Consider the following 12,865-nt stretch of genomic DNA (forward strand, 5'->3'; position numbering starts at 1 on the left):
GTGTGTGTGAGACAGAAAAGGATTGTTAGAAAGCGTGTCAAATACAAAACACATGTTTTGGTCAAAGTGGATTTTACAAAAATGAAACTTGTACAGAGGTCTTATGTACAGTGGCTGGTTTCTTGGTAGCCTTGTTTAAAAACCAACATAGTGTGTGTGTGTCATTCAGATACCTTTACTTTATATTAGTGTGAAACTGAAGCTACAGTGGACCGTCAATCCCAAACCCAAGATGTATGTTTTGAAACCTAACAGACCAATAACAACCCTAACCACCTCGTAGCTCCTCCTCCTCTCAGCTGAATGAGAGCACTGTAATACAGCATACAGTATACAATACAACATCCTGTGAAATAAAAGAAACCTTATCTCCAATAAAGAAATAACCTTGGCATTAGTTTTCAGTTTCTGTGAATCTCTGAGACYTCACCATCTTGGAAATGTTATCCAAGTTGTGACTCTTTGTTTAGCAAAGTAGAATGTAACTCATCAAAGACTTCTGGACATTAAAGGCTTCAGGCTGCTGAGGCAGCTCACACATCAGATACCTGCACAAGAAGCAAATTTAGTTTCAGCTCTCAAATTCTCCAAATCCACGTTTCCATCCCGTGCTCCAGTGATGGAGTTAAACGAGGCRGAAGAGAAGTACGTGACTGTGAATCTATGGTTTTCTGTGTAGAAGCACAAACTCTGTATCCAGCACGGTTTAATTGTCCCACTTTGTCTACTTGACACGCTCCGGCTGCCGTTCCTGCGAGCCGGATCCACATTGGTTCTGCTTGGCTGAACTTCCTGCTGTTGGTGGAACAGATGCCGGGTTCTTTGGGAAGCTGCAGCCGGAGGTTAATTCCTCTATAAAAACTCTCCTGTGGTTCCAGCCAGTCAAAAGCTAACATCCCCTCCCTCTCTGGCCCAGTTGGAGAGGTTCAGTTCTACTACTCCTCACAGAGACTTATTAGATCAGGAGAAAGTGCGGTGAACGCTGGCTGTAGGAGAGAACCCTCAGCATCAGTCTGCTTTCTTTCACTCAGCACACAGAAACCCTCAGACTCTGTTTTTATTTTAACGTCCCAACGTCATCGGAATAGCGGTTGTAAATAAAAATATGGACACAAAGCTGAAACGTTCAAAACAAACTTCTGCATATTGACAAAAAAAGTTATGGTGCGGGCAAAGAGACCAGCGAATGGTGCACCCCACCCTGCTCCCATTTCCTGCAAAAGACAGCCTTACAGTGCCCTTTTCTTCCTCTCTCCATATGACGATGATTAATCCTTGTCTGTTAAAGTCAAGTCCTCTAAAGGCCTCTGAGGGAACAGCCTGGTTTGCAAACTGAAGGAAACATTAGCAGCAATAAGCAGRGGAAACAGCCACAAAGCTAATCTATGGGCCTTTTCATTTAATCAGCTGAGGGGATCCTCTTACCTTTTAGGGGCATCAAGGACTTCAGTCAGCTCCTCGTATTCCATGTGAAAGACACTGGAGAAGGAGTTCTGTAAAAACAAGGTAAGCAGGTTTATTTAATGAGCCTTTAACTGATCTTACGCCTTCAGCTCCAGTTAGAGACTGTGGGGCCCAAGTTCTGCTTCGGTCTATTTTAAAATCAGAAAAAGGTTCTCTGTGTTCTGACCACTTTCCTTGTTCCATCCAATGAAGTTATTAAAACAAGGCCGGACTCTCACACACAGTTCAGCCGTGCTGCTGCATGCCGCCTGAAACAGCTTCTWAACGTGAACAGAAGATTTGAATTTATCAATCTTTGCCTGAAGCACTCCTTTGACTTGTCTATCTTATCAGGATGTGTTTTCTCTCAACCTGCTCTCACAAAGCAACATTGTTTCATTTGTAAGGACAGGATGAACCCCCCGCTCTGTAGTTCAGCTTGATCTAAGGAGACGAAGCCAATGAAGCTGTTTTAGCAGAAAAAGAAGGCAACAGTGTTGTAACGTTTACTGGCTTCTCTGGCTGAGAGGAAAAGTTAAAAAAGGACTGGGACAGTTTATCTGTGGAGGTTTCAGACAAAATGTTATGTGACAAAAACACACACTGAGGTCCAACAATCAGCAGCACATTTGTCACTTCCTGTCTTATTATCTGGACATCCAAAAAACTRTTTAAGAAGTCTTCAGTTAATCCAAAATGCTGCTGCTAGAGTTTTAATGAGAGTTGGAAGGAGAGATCATATTTCTCCAGTTTTAGCTTCTCTCCACTGGCTCCCTGTCAAATTCAGAATAGAATTTAAAATATTACTCCTAACATACAAATCTCTCAACAACCAAGCTCCATCATATATTAAACATCTTATTGTRCCATACTTTCCTAACAGAGCACTTCACTCTCAGACTGCAGGTTTACTTGTGGTTCCTCCAGTTTCTAAAAGTAGAATGGGAGGCAGAGCTTTCAGTTATCAAGCTCCTCTCTTGTGGAACTAACTTCCAGTTTCTGTCTGTGAGGCTGTCACTCTGTCTACTTTTAAGATTAGACTGAAGACTTTCCTTTTTGATAAATCCTATAGCAAGGTTTAGGTTTCCTGAGTTATTCTTTAGTTCAGGGCCCATATTTATCAAACTTCTGAGTGGATTTTAGACTTAAGTGCTGAAAATTTCTMAGARTTGCTCCTACTCTCAGACTTAAGTGTAAGTGCCAGTTATGAAAATTCTTAAGTCTAAYAATCACTCTTACTCTCCCGAAAAGTTCAGACTGCTCCAGAGGACTCTTCAGTGGTTCAGAGTTACCACTAGGGGTCTGAGATGAACTGAGGAGACAGAGATTACAGCTGTCCTCCTCCCCACCTGAGTGTTATTCTCAGTCATAAAGGTAATACAAAAGAAAGAAAGGTACAAAAATAAAAAAAACAGTGTACATAACATTGGACTAAAAGGCGGATAGTTGTGTGTGGCTTTTGCTTTTGGAGAAAATATCAAATATACTCAGCTAGTGAGTACATGCGGACCCCCCCCCCCCCCCCACAGTTTTTTGCTTAATATATTAAAGCGCAGGGTGGGGGAGTGCTCCTCTCGTACCAAGCTGTTAAGGATGGAGCGGGGTTGTGTGCGTGTCRCTGTGTGTTGTCTGCGGACAGGAGGGAGCAGTTTAACATTTCCTCAGGCTTTGAGACATTAAAAAAAACTTTAATGCTGCTYTGTTTTTGATTTTAAAAAAAGAGATTTTCGTCTGTTCTCATGATGCAAATGAGGACATTTTATGTAATTTACAGACTATTAGTACAAGGTGACAACATTAATGTGTTGAAAGTGAACTTATCTTAGGATTTTCACAGTTTTATCTTGACATTTAATAATAATAAAAAAAAAAAAAAATAATAATAATAATAATAATAATAAGACATTAGTCTTATATAGTGCTTTTTGAGACCCTGAAAGACGCTTTACAATTTTCATGCATCATTCATTCATTGCAGTGATTGGTTCATGTCGGGGTTTTTTTTCTAATGACGTCATCCAGGCTCAGCTTTGCGGCACAGCCAGGTGTCACAAATCAGCTGTAAGTCTGACACTTAAGAATTACTCCTACACTTCACTTAAAGTAAGACTGAGACACTTGATAACTGACTTTTACTCTCAACTTTTAACTAAGAATTTGTTTACACTTAAGAACACGCAGCATTCTTAAGAATAATTCTAAGAAGTTTGATAAATACGGACCCTGGTCTCTAACCTCTGTAGCATGAGAGCCCTGTGAGCAGGCATTTAGTTAGAGGAGTGTCTTTCAGTTGGTGATTCCTCAGGAGGCACCTCCAGCACCGGGCCAAACCTTGGGCTCGCTAAGAGTTGGGGGGGGGGGGGGTTGTGCTATGTAAATTTAGTAAACTTCATAAGAGGTGTGGGGGTGGACACAATTACAGTATTTTTAGAAGCCACATACAGAATAAATTGTGCCTGTTTGGACAGAGGTGGGTTGCAATGTTACAGCCTTAGCGGCTGTTGTGTGTTGTTTTCACAAACTCTGGTCCAGGGGCCTCATGTACAAAGACTTGCATGAATTTCTTACTGAAACCTGACGTTCGGTCAAATCCAGAAAACGGCGTACACACAAAAATCCAGATGTATCAAACTAAACCCATCGCAGAACACACTTGTGCATTACAGATCTCACACGTGCACTGCAGATCCCAACAATGAGGTTTGTTTGGTGAGTTTCTTAACAAATAGAGGACTCTTCTGTTCTATATTCTGCACACATATAAGCACATGTCAAACTAATGCACGCCAGTGGAAATTACCACTGTGATTGTTTCCTTTTTTAACCAGATTAATACCCCAATGAGATCAAGAGGCCTGAAATACAATCTACAGTAAAATAATAGATGTATATACACATCTAATCTTTCCCATGCAAAACATGTGCAAATAAGTCCAATGAATGCCCTGTAGATCACACAGTAAACACAAACACACACAGCACTGTTTCCAAACTGACACACACACAAATGAAGTGAGCCAATGTGGACAAACTGTCATTGTTGCTACAGTCAGTGTTAACAGTATTGTTTCTTAGATTTCCTACATGAACACCCCTTTCCTGGAGAAAATGTTTAGTTGAAATCCACATACCTGTAAGTTCCATTTGACAAACTACAGACATGTAAGGCTGACACCTGTATACTGATGACTGTTAAGAGAAGGCCAGTAAAAGTCTTGGGGATAAACTGCAGAGTAAATGTTTATTTAAAAAAAGTATAAAAGAGAAATAGTGGACGAGCCAGTCAAACTGGTGACTGCCAGGTCATGAAGGGGACAACAGGATTTATACAGCTTATATGGAATCAAGTGTGGAAAGATGTACAACATTTACTTTTTTTTACTATTCCAGCTGTTTTATAGTACTTTTTACTAATAGAGGACACATTTCTGCAGACTATAATTTTCTTTAAAGGGTGCCTATTAAGCAAAATTAACTTTTTACATGTTTTTATGCTTCAATTTGGGTCTGCTTCCAGAAAAAGTCCAAGCACCAAAATAATACTCCCAGCCGTTTTTTGACAATATCTATGTTTTGTTAGTGTCAGTAAATGAAATGTTTTAAAAACCCACGGACTGTTACGTCTCTATCCGGATAACCTAGCAATCCATAAAAGAGCACAGCCCCTCACCTGGTAACCCAAGTGGAGACTCCGCCCACTCCATTACAGGAAGGTCCACTTTAATGCTGCTGTTTTTACAACAGTCACAGAGAACAGAGATGCATGGCCTAATTTTATTTTTGATGGWTATATCCCTGCGATATTGCCAAAGAAAGTTGTAGTTTGTGTAAATAATTTCACCATGGACTCCCTTGAAAACTACAAACAGCGTARAGCAGGATTTGCCCAAGGACTTTCAGCTGAAGGAAACTTCTGTCCCTATTGCTCCTCACAAGTCTGCAGATGGTGGTGACGTTAAGTGATGTGTTGTGTGTTTAGTGTTGCTGTTCAATTTGAACATGATTTGTCATTTAGCACATAGTAATGTTGAACAATAGTGCGCGGCCCTGATCAACAACTGGGGAGGTAAGCACCTTTGTGCATGGACCGCCTTTTTGCCTCCACATTGCCAGCCTTAGGAAGCTGCAACAGCAGTCCTTTCCCCTTCCACAACATTGGCCTCAGGAAGCGGCCATGGACACAAGTTGGCCTCCTCGGGCACCAGTCTGTTGCTACCAAGCCCTCGCCCAGGGAGGCCACATGGTGCACGGCCCGTCATCGTCAACCTGGAGATTGCACTGGAGGAGGCTGCAACAGCGCTCATCTCAGGCTGCAGTGGCACAGATCTTGACCACCCCTCTGTCTTCGCCTGCTTTGGGAAGTTGCGATGGACGTACGTTGGCCTTCGCGGGACCAAGGCATCTGACTTCGGTCGGACACTATAGTCTGTCCCTACCAAGCCCTCGCCTGGAGTGGCTGCATTGTGCACAGCCCATCTACCACTGTTGTACCATGGTTCATCTTCTTGTACTAGCCATCTACATTAACAGATTTTTTAGTTCTTATATCAAATTTCTCAGCAGGAAAACTGAGATACAACAGTACATGGATTGGTCAAAACAATATACCTGTACAGTAATAGGTCCAAATGACCATCTATGAACAACACTTTTCTGGACAGAAACCTCTGAGGTTGTTCCTGGGACCTGTTGGAACCACTGAGGTTGTTCCTGGGACCTGTTGGAACCACTGAGGTTGTTCCTGGGACCTGTTGGAACCACTCTTCCAGTTTGGGGGTCAAAGCACCAAGTGCTCCAATGACCACTGAAACTGTGACCCCAGTACCAAGGTACTATAATGTACAGAACTGCAATATATGTGTACTACTGTACTGTACTACGTTATACAGAAGGTAAAAAAAGTGATAACTTTATTTAAATTAGGTATTAGTAAAGATTTTCTTTAAAGCATTTGGTTTTAGAATTTTTTAGAAGCAGTGCTATCCTAACTGATCGATGCCTCATCACTTGTATTGAATCCCAAAGATATTTATCTGATTTTCTATACTGGAAACTGTAGAATAATCAGCTGCCCTAATACTGGCAAAAGTTGTAATTAATTGTTTTATAATTTAGAGCAGTGATTATGTTTATAGGAAAAAAAATAGTTGATGAAACAATCATCTCCTGTTCATTAACAGCAGGGAGGTGGTATTTACCAATGCTGTAGCTACAAAAGCAGCGTGCTGAGCCACAATGTGTGTTTCTGCTGTAATGTGATTCTGCTCAGAGTTACCAGGGAAATGAGGCTCGTCTATCACTTGCGCTCTCTGTGTGACAGTTCATTTGTAGGTGTTTGGAGGGTTTATTTCCATTTTTCAGCCTAGCTGTGTCTCAGGAGAAGACAAGTCCAAACAAACCTTTATTCCCTTAGATGATGATCGGGTTAAAGGAGTCATCCTCTAATCAGAGAGTTGGTTGTTTGATTCTCCCATTGATTGTCCCATAGTATATGAATGTGATTTAAAACACTGATTAGTCTCAATAAACTGATTTGTACATCTTAGCTTTGTAGAGTATAGTAGAGTGCTGAATGAATGGTTAAATGAGGACACAGATTGTAAAGAGCTTTGAGTATCTTGGTTGGATAGAAAGGTACTATATAAGTACAGGTCATTTACCATTTACCATGACTCAGACCCCACGCTCAGTGTAACTCTAAAGTTACAGGCACTGATTGCCTGCAGTTTTGACCTGTTGCAGAGTAGGCTTGGTTCTTTACACCTCATCAGAACCTCTCCAATAATCATTTCCAAAGAAGCCCAAAAGGCACAAACCGAACTCTGTAAGAGTGGACATTTATAACTCTGCAAAATTTAGGTTCAGGTAAGAGTCAATCAGTTGTCTGTGCACAGTACTGGCACTACTTTTGCAAGACCAATTTCAGGAAATTCCACCCCAGTGCATGCTGGAAGTCAGGCACAGAAGACACCAACAAAACTAGATTGTTCACAAAAAGCACAAATGAAACCGCAAGGGTCTAAAACCAGACATCTTCACCTTGGGATCTTGTCTTTGTGACAATCTGAGACAGAGGACAGCTGTGTCAGCAGAGTCAGCTCTAACTGTTGGTATACAGGAACCAGACAGTGACCCTGTCACCACATAATCCTCAAGCACCCTCAACAAAATGTCCTGGGGAACACAATCATATCTTTTCTAGATCCATTGACTGGACATTCAAACTCATTTGTAGCAACTTTACATTAAAGATCTGGCCCACTGTTCCATGGATCTGATAGCTTAAAGTTACTGTACATTTACATGTTTCACCCTGATAATAACTAGTATTTTCTTTACAACTAGGTCTGTAAGCAACAAGTCAATTGCATGACAAATCAAAATAAAGTCAATTTTCCTTTATCTGCTTGTTTGTTTTCTTCATGTCTCCCTCACTAGCCCTGAAGCTGCTGGTAGACATCGCGGTTGGAATTATCAAAGGTTTTTGACACCTGAGAGACACCGTAGAAACTCCTTTGCGTTTGGAAGCGGGGGGTGGGGGTGGGGGGAGGACCAGGGAGGATGATTCGACCACTCAACCACTAGATGTCGTTGAAAACAACAAATCCTACACACTGTGCCTTTAAAATGGTCTTCAAATTACATAATTGTTTTTCACAATAGTTTTGGAGACAATTTAAAGTCCAGTAAAATTTGTTTTTACAACAGGCGTATTTACAACTCAAAGCTTTTGTTCCTTTCTTTTGTTTTTTACGTTTGGGAATGAATGCTCACAGCTCCTCTAAGAGAGGCTCCCCCAACACTTTGRGCCACTTTTTCATTAATTATTCAGCACTCGTCTGTATACCCAGAGGCAGCATCATCAGCTCATGTTCTCTCTCTGACATGAATTACAGCACCTGTCTGAAATGAACCTGCTGCCTCTGCTTATAAATGATAGAAGTTAGATGAACGTAGAGCTGGTTCATTCATCTTCACCAAAAACCTGCTGACTTTTCAATTATATGCAAAAATAATGTAGTCAAACAGCCTGAGTTCAGTTCATTACTTTTACCATAAGCTGGTTAATATGATGGTTAACCTAACCAGTTAAACTTGGTCACATGACCAGTCAGTGCAGTATGTAGAATGCTTGACACGTAGCATGACAGGAGGTGGACGCAAGAGGAACTGCAGCCCCAGGTTGATCAGACCGATAGATGGTAGAAAAAGATCTMAAGAAACCATCTTAACCAGTGTTTTCCAATCCTGGTCCTCAAGGCACACTGCCCTGCATGTTTTAGAAGTTTCCCTGCTTCAACACACCTGATTCAGATGAACGCAGTTCAACAAAAGCCTGCTAATCAGTTATCATTTGAAATCAGCTGTGTTGAAGCAGGGAAACATCTAAGACATGCAGGGCAGTGTGCCCTGAGGACCAGGGTTGAAAAACACTGATCTAAACTGATTCAAGCTGAACTTCAAGCTCACTCTCTAACCAGCAGTCACATTTTAAACCAGAATGAGCAAAATAAGTGATCCAGGAGGATCTGCTACTGGAAGAAAAACAACAATAACAACACAGGACTTGAGCTGACAAGAACCAAAGTTTCAGAGAAAACTTTCTGAGACTGATGAGACCAAACTGGGAGTCCTAAATTATCACCAACAATTTTATGTGTCTGCATTAAAAAAACTGTTGAAGAGGGATGTCACCAGTGACAGATCATGTTTTTGTTCTTGACCAGTATTCACAGCCAGTTATGACCCAGAAGTGGCTTTTATGCATTAGGTATATATTTAGCATTGACCTGAGCCCTGCTGATAGCTCATCCATCATGTGTTGTAATGAAACTCAATGAGGAAATGATTTGTTGAGCCCTGAGGGCACAGAGAGTCTTCATATTCACGGTCCAGCTAATTTCATTCAAACTTATTCGTGTGATCCATCTTCAGACCACTGCTTGTGTTTTTAACCACACCAGTGTTTTCTGAAAATGATAGAAACACAAACTTTGTGCATGTGTTCCTATGTGTCTATCCTTGTGCTGAGCAAACATAACACAGTCAAACATAATTTGACAGTCTACTATCCTTATGAGGACATTTTGACCCCATTGGTGGGTCAGGGGTTCGGTTAGGACTAAGGTATGATTTGAGTTTAGTTTAGGTTTAGTGTCAGGTATGTACCTGTGAGGTTAGGTTTAGAGTCAGGTATGTACCTGTGAGGTTAGGTTTAGAGTCAGGTATGTACCTGTGAGGTTAGGTTTAGTCATAGGGGTCATGGTTAGGTCTGTAGAAATGACCGGTACATTGATCTGTATTACTGGACTGGACATCACATGACTTATGACCATGCTGCACATGTGCCATTACAATGCACTGAGTCGGGACTCAGGAACATCCATGGATGGTGGTGAAAATGAAATGCAGCAGTCATGTAAAGAATATCAAAAAAAGGCACAATGTTTTGCTTTTAATTGTCAACACTATGACAACAAGATCACAAGATTTATAAGGTATCACATTTCACAAGTCATTAAAATTATTATTATTTAAAAATAGGCAGAGATGTAGGAAGTAGGTAAGTTATGCTAGATTTATTTTCACAACCTTATGTCGTGTGAACCCAGTTAAAAACAGATTTTCTGTTTCAACAAATTATTCTATATCAGGGGTGCCCAACCGGTCGCCCGCCAGCTGGTTCCCAGACGCCCACGAAGCGCAACCTTGCTCTAACAGCTGACGAGCTGGCTCGTGAGCTGTTAGAGCAAGGTGACATGTCCGCTTGCTGAGCTTCATTCTAACTCCGGCAGAAGCAGTGGAGATGGGAGGAGTTTAAGTAACACATTCCAGCAACGCGCTTGTATTCTCACAGATGTAGTCTCGCGAGTTTTGGGTGCTGTGAAACAGCACTCCGAACACGGTCTCGTGAGACTTTAAGGTCACGTGTTCACAACATAGCAGAGAGGCTGAAAAAAATGAACAAAAAACAAACTAACAAGCAAACAAAAACTTATTATTTTCACCTGGAGTGGGAAGAGGACTCATATGTAATTCGAGCGCTGCCTTGGCTTGTCCAAAAAGGATAACGTGGAACTGCATTTCTTTCAAAACAATGCACAAACGCTACGAGGCGGATTTCCCCTCCTAACTGAGCTCAGAATAACCAAAGCAAAGGCAATGCTGATGTAGATTCTCTGTTCAGCTTGTTCAAACTGAATATTAATGAAGCCAAATGAAACTTAAATGCAGATGATTTTGTCATTATTTTAAAAAGAGGACAGATAAAAATAGATTGCATTTAAAAAATGTCAGCTTTCTACACATTAGATTTCCAAACAAAGAACATTTTGAGCTGTTCAAACTGTGGGTCAAATAGTGTCAATGTCTGATAGTTTCCACAATAAATGCATTAGCAAAACCTATAATGAAAAGTTCARAGACTGCTTATAAATTTATCTCTTGGGAAACGACTTATTTTTACATATCACAACACTGGCAATTGTCTCAGCTTTAAGAGATACTTAATAGAAATGAGAAAAGAAATAACGGTGCTACAAATATTTTAGTGACAGATTGACAAGCATCCCACATTGGAACTGTATCTTTTTGTCAACATGACTCAATGCATTGTAAAGGCACGTCACTAGCTATAGCGGCTAATGGGCCATGTCCAATCCAGTAATACAGATCAACGGACCGGTAAATGAATGGAAGTCAATGCAAAGTCCCCTTGAGGATAGACAAACAAACGTGTGTGTGTGTGTGTGTGTATGTATGTTTGTTTGTGTGTTTACCATTGAGTCATCATCAGCAATGAAGACAGTGCAAGCCTGGGCCTGCATGAAGGAGAGGATAGTTCCTGCGATCCTCCGCAGTAAAACCTCCAGACACTGCTGCTCCTCAAAGATCAGACTGGCCAGGTCTAACAGTACCTGCACACACACACACACACACACACACACACACACACACACACACACACACACACACACACACACACACACANTGCCGATAGGCGTAGTAGGCATAGTGATTCCCTCGGCCTACAGTAGGCAGGCAGCAGGCAGGCACAAAGGAAGGAGGACACATGCACAGGCCACACACACACACACACACACACACACACACACACACACACATTACCAAACATAGACCTGTACCTGCACACACTCAAACCAAACCAAGGAAACAATCCCACGCACCTGATTGCGTCTGTTCTCCAGCTGTGACGTCTCGTACAGCTGTGCGTTGTGCAGGACGATGCCTGAAAAAGCCAAATAGGCTGAAAAGTCCTGTCAGGGAGGAGAATGACAATATCTGAGAGTTGTGTAGGAAAAAGAAAGAGGACAGAAAAAAAGAATCAACTGATGCAACAACMACTGTAAAGGCCTAGTCTTTCTTCTGAACCGCCTACATCAGATGTTGAGAAATGACAGAGTGACAACTGTRATATCTGAACAAACTTTTCAGTCTAATCCATAAAGATGTCATACTCATAGTATGGTGCTATGAAGGACTCTCAGCTACTACCACATCAAACTTTAGTTTAATATCTCTAAAACTGACTGAGCTACACCATGTTAGTTTTGGGTTATGCTGAGCTGGTGTTTAATCCAACACTTGATTACYAGGTTTTGTTGTCTTTGGTCCAAAACTAAGGGTCAYTTTAAAGTTTCTGKAATGAAAACAGGAAAATGTGCTAACCTTTTCATCCTGCTCTGTGAAGGCACTGTCCTCTCCACATTTCTTGTTGATAGCCTGAGCCACTCCAACAACCTACAGTGARGAGATCAGTAAATCAACATGGGGGGATTACAGTTACAGCAATGTATGTACAGTATTCATGATGAGCACCAGTTTTCATAATTGAATATGCACTGCCTGACCAAAAACATTTGGCCACCTAAGTCCTATGATGTGGGGTTGCTGCAGTTGGTCAGGTCTAGATTCAGCAACAGTATGAGTTCAAAGAATGAGGTCAACTGACTACTTGAATATACTGAATGACCAGGTTATTCCATCAATGGATTGTTTCTTCCTGATGGCACGACCATATTCTAAGATGACAATGCCAGGATTCATGGGGCTGGATTGTGAAAGCGTGGTTCAGGGAGCATGAGACATCATTTTCACACATGGATTGGCTCCACAGAGTCCATTGAGAATCTTTGGGATGTGCTGGAGAAGGTCAGACTCTACCATCATCAATGGAAGATCTTGGTGAAATATTAAAGCAACACTGGATGGAAATAAATCTTGAGACACTGCAGAACCTTATAGAAACAATGCCACAGTTAATGTGTGCTGTAATCAAAGATAAAGGCAGTCAGCAAAATATTAGTGTGTGAACCYTTTTATTTTGGCCAGCCAGTGTATTTGTGGACACAAAAGACCTCCTGACACTGGATGAGAACACTGCTACGCCATCTTGCAGTGT

General features: G+C 41.4%; 1 protein-coding gene across 1 annotated transcript in view; it reads right to left on the reverse strand.

Moving 5' to 3' along the window:
- The window catches only part of pde5ab (phosphodiesterase 5A, cGMP-specific, b), a gene marked incomplete at its 5' end in the record, with an annotated part of 76,335 nt that overhangs the window by 41,322 nt on the left and 22,148 nt on the right, over nt 1-12,865 (reverse strand). Inside the window, 4 exon segments of the mRNA XM_014017476.1 lie at nt 1,426-1,493; nt 11,223-11,360; nt 11,631-11,720; nt 12,133-12,204. Of these exon segments, the coding sequence (XP_013872930.1) occupies nt 1,426-1,493; nt 11,223-11,360; nt 11,631-11,720; nt 12,133-12,204 (368 nt within the window).

The sequence above is a fragment of the Austrofundulus limnaeus genome, unplaced genomic scaffold (assembly GCF_001266775.1).
Source record: "Austrofundulus limnaeus strain Quisiro unplaced genomic scaffold, Austrofundulus_limnaeus-1.0 Scaffold169, whole genome shotgun sequence".
Lineage (NCBI taxonomy): Eukaryota > Metazoa > Chordata > Actinopteri > Cyprinodontiformes > Rivulidae > Austrofundulus > Austrofundulus limnaeus.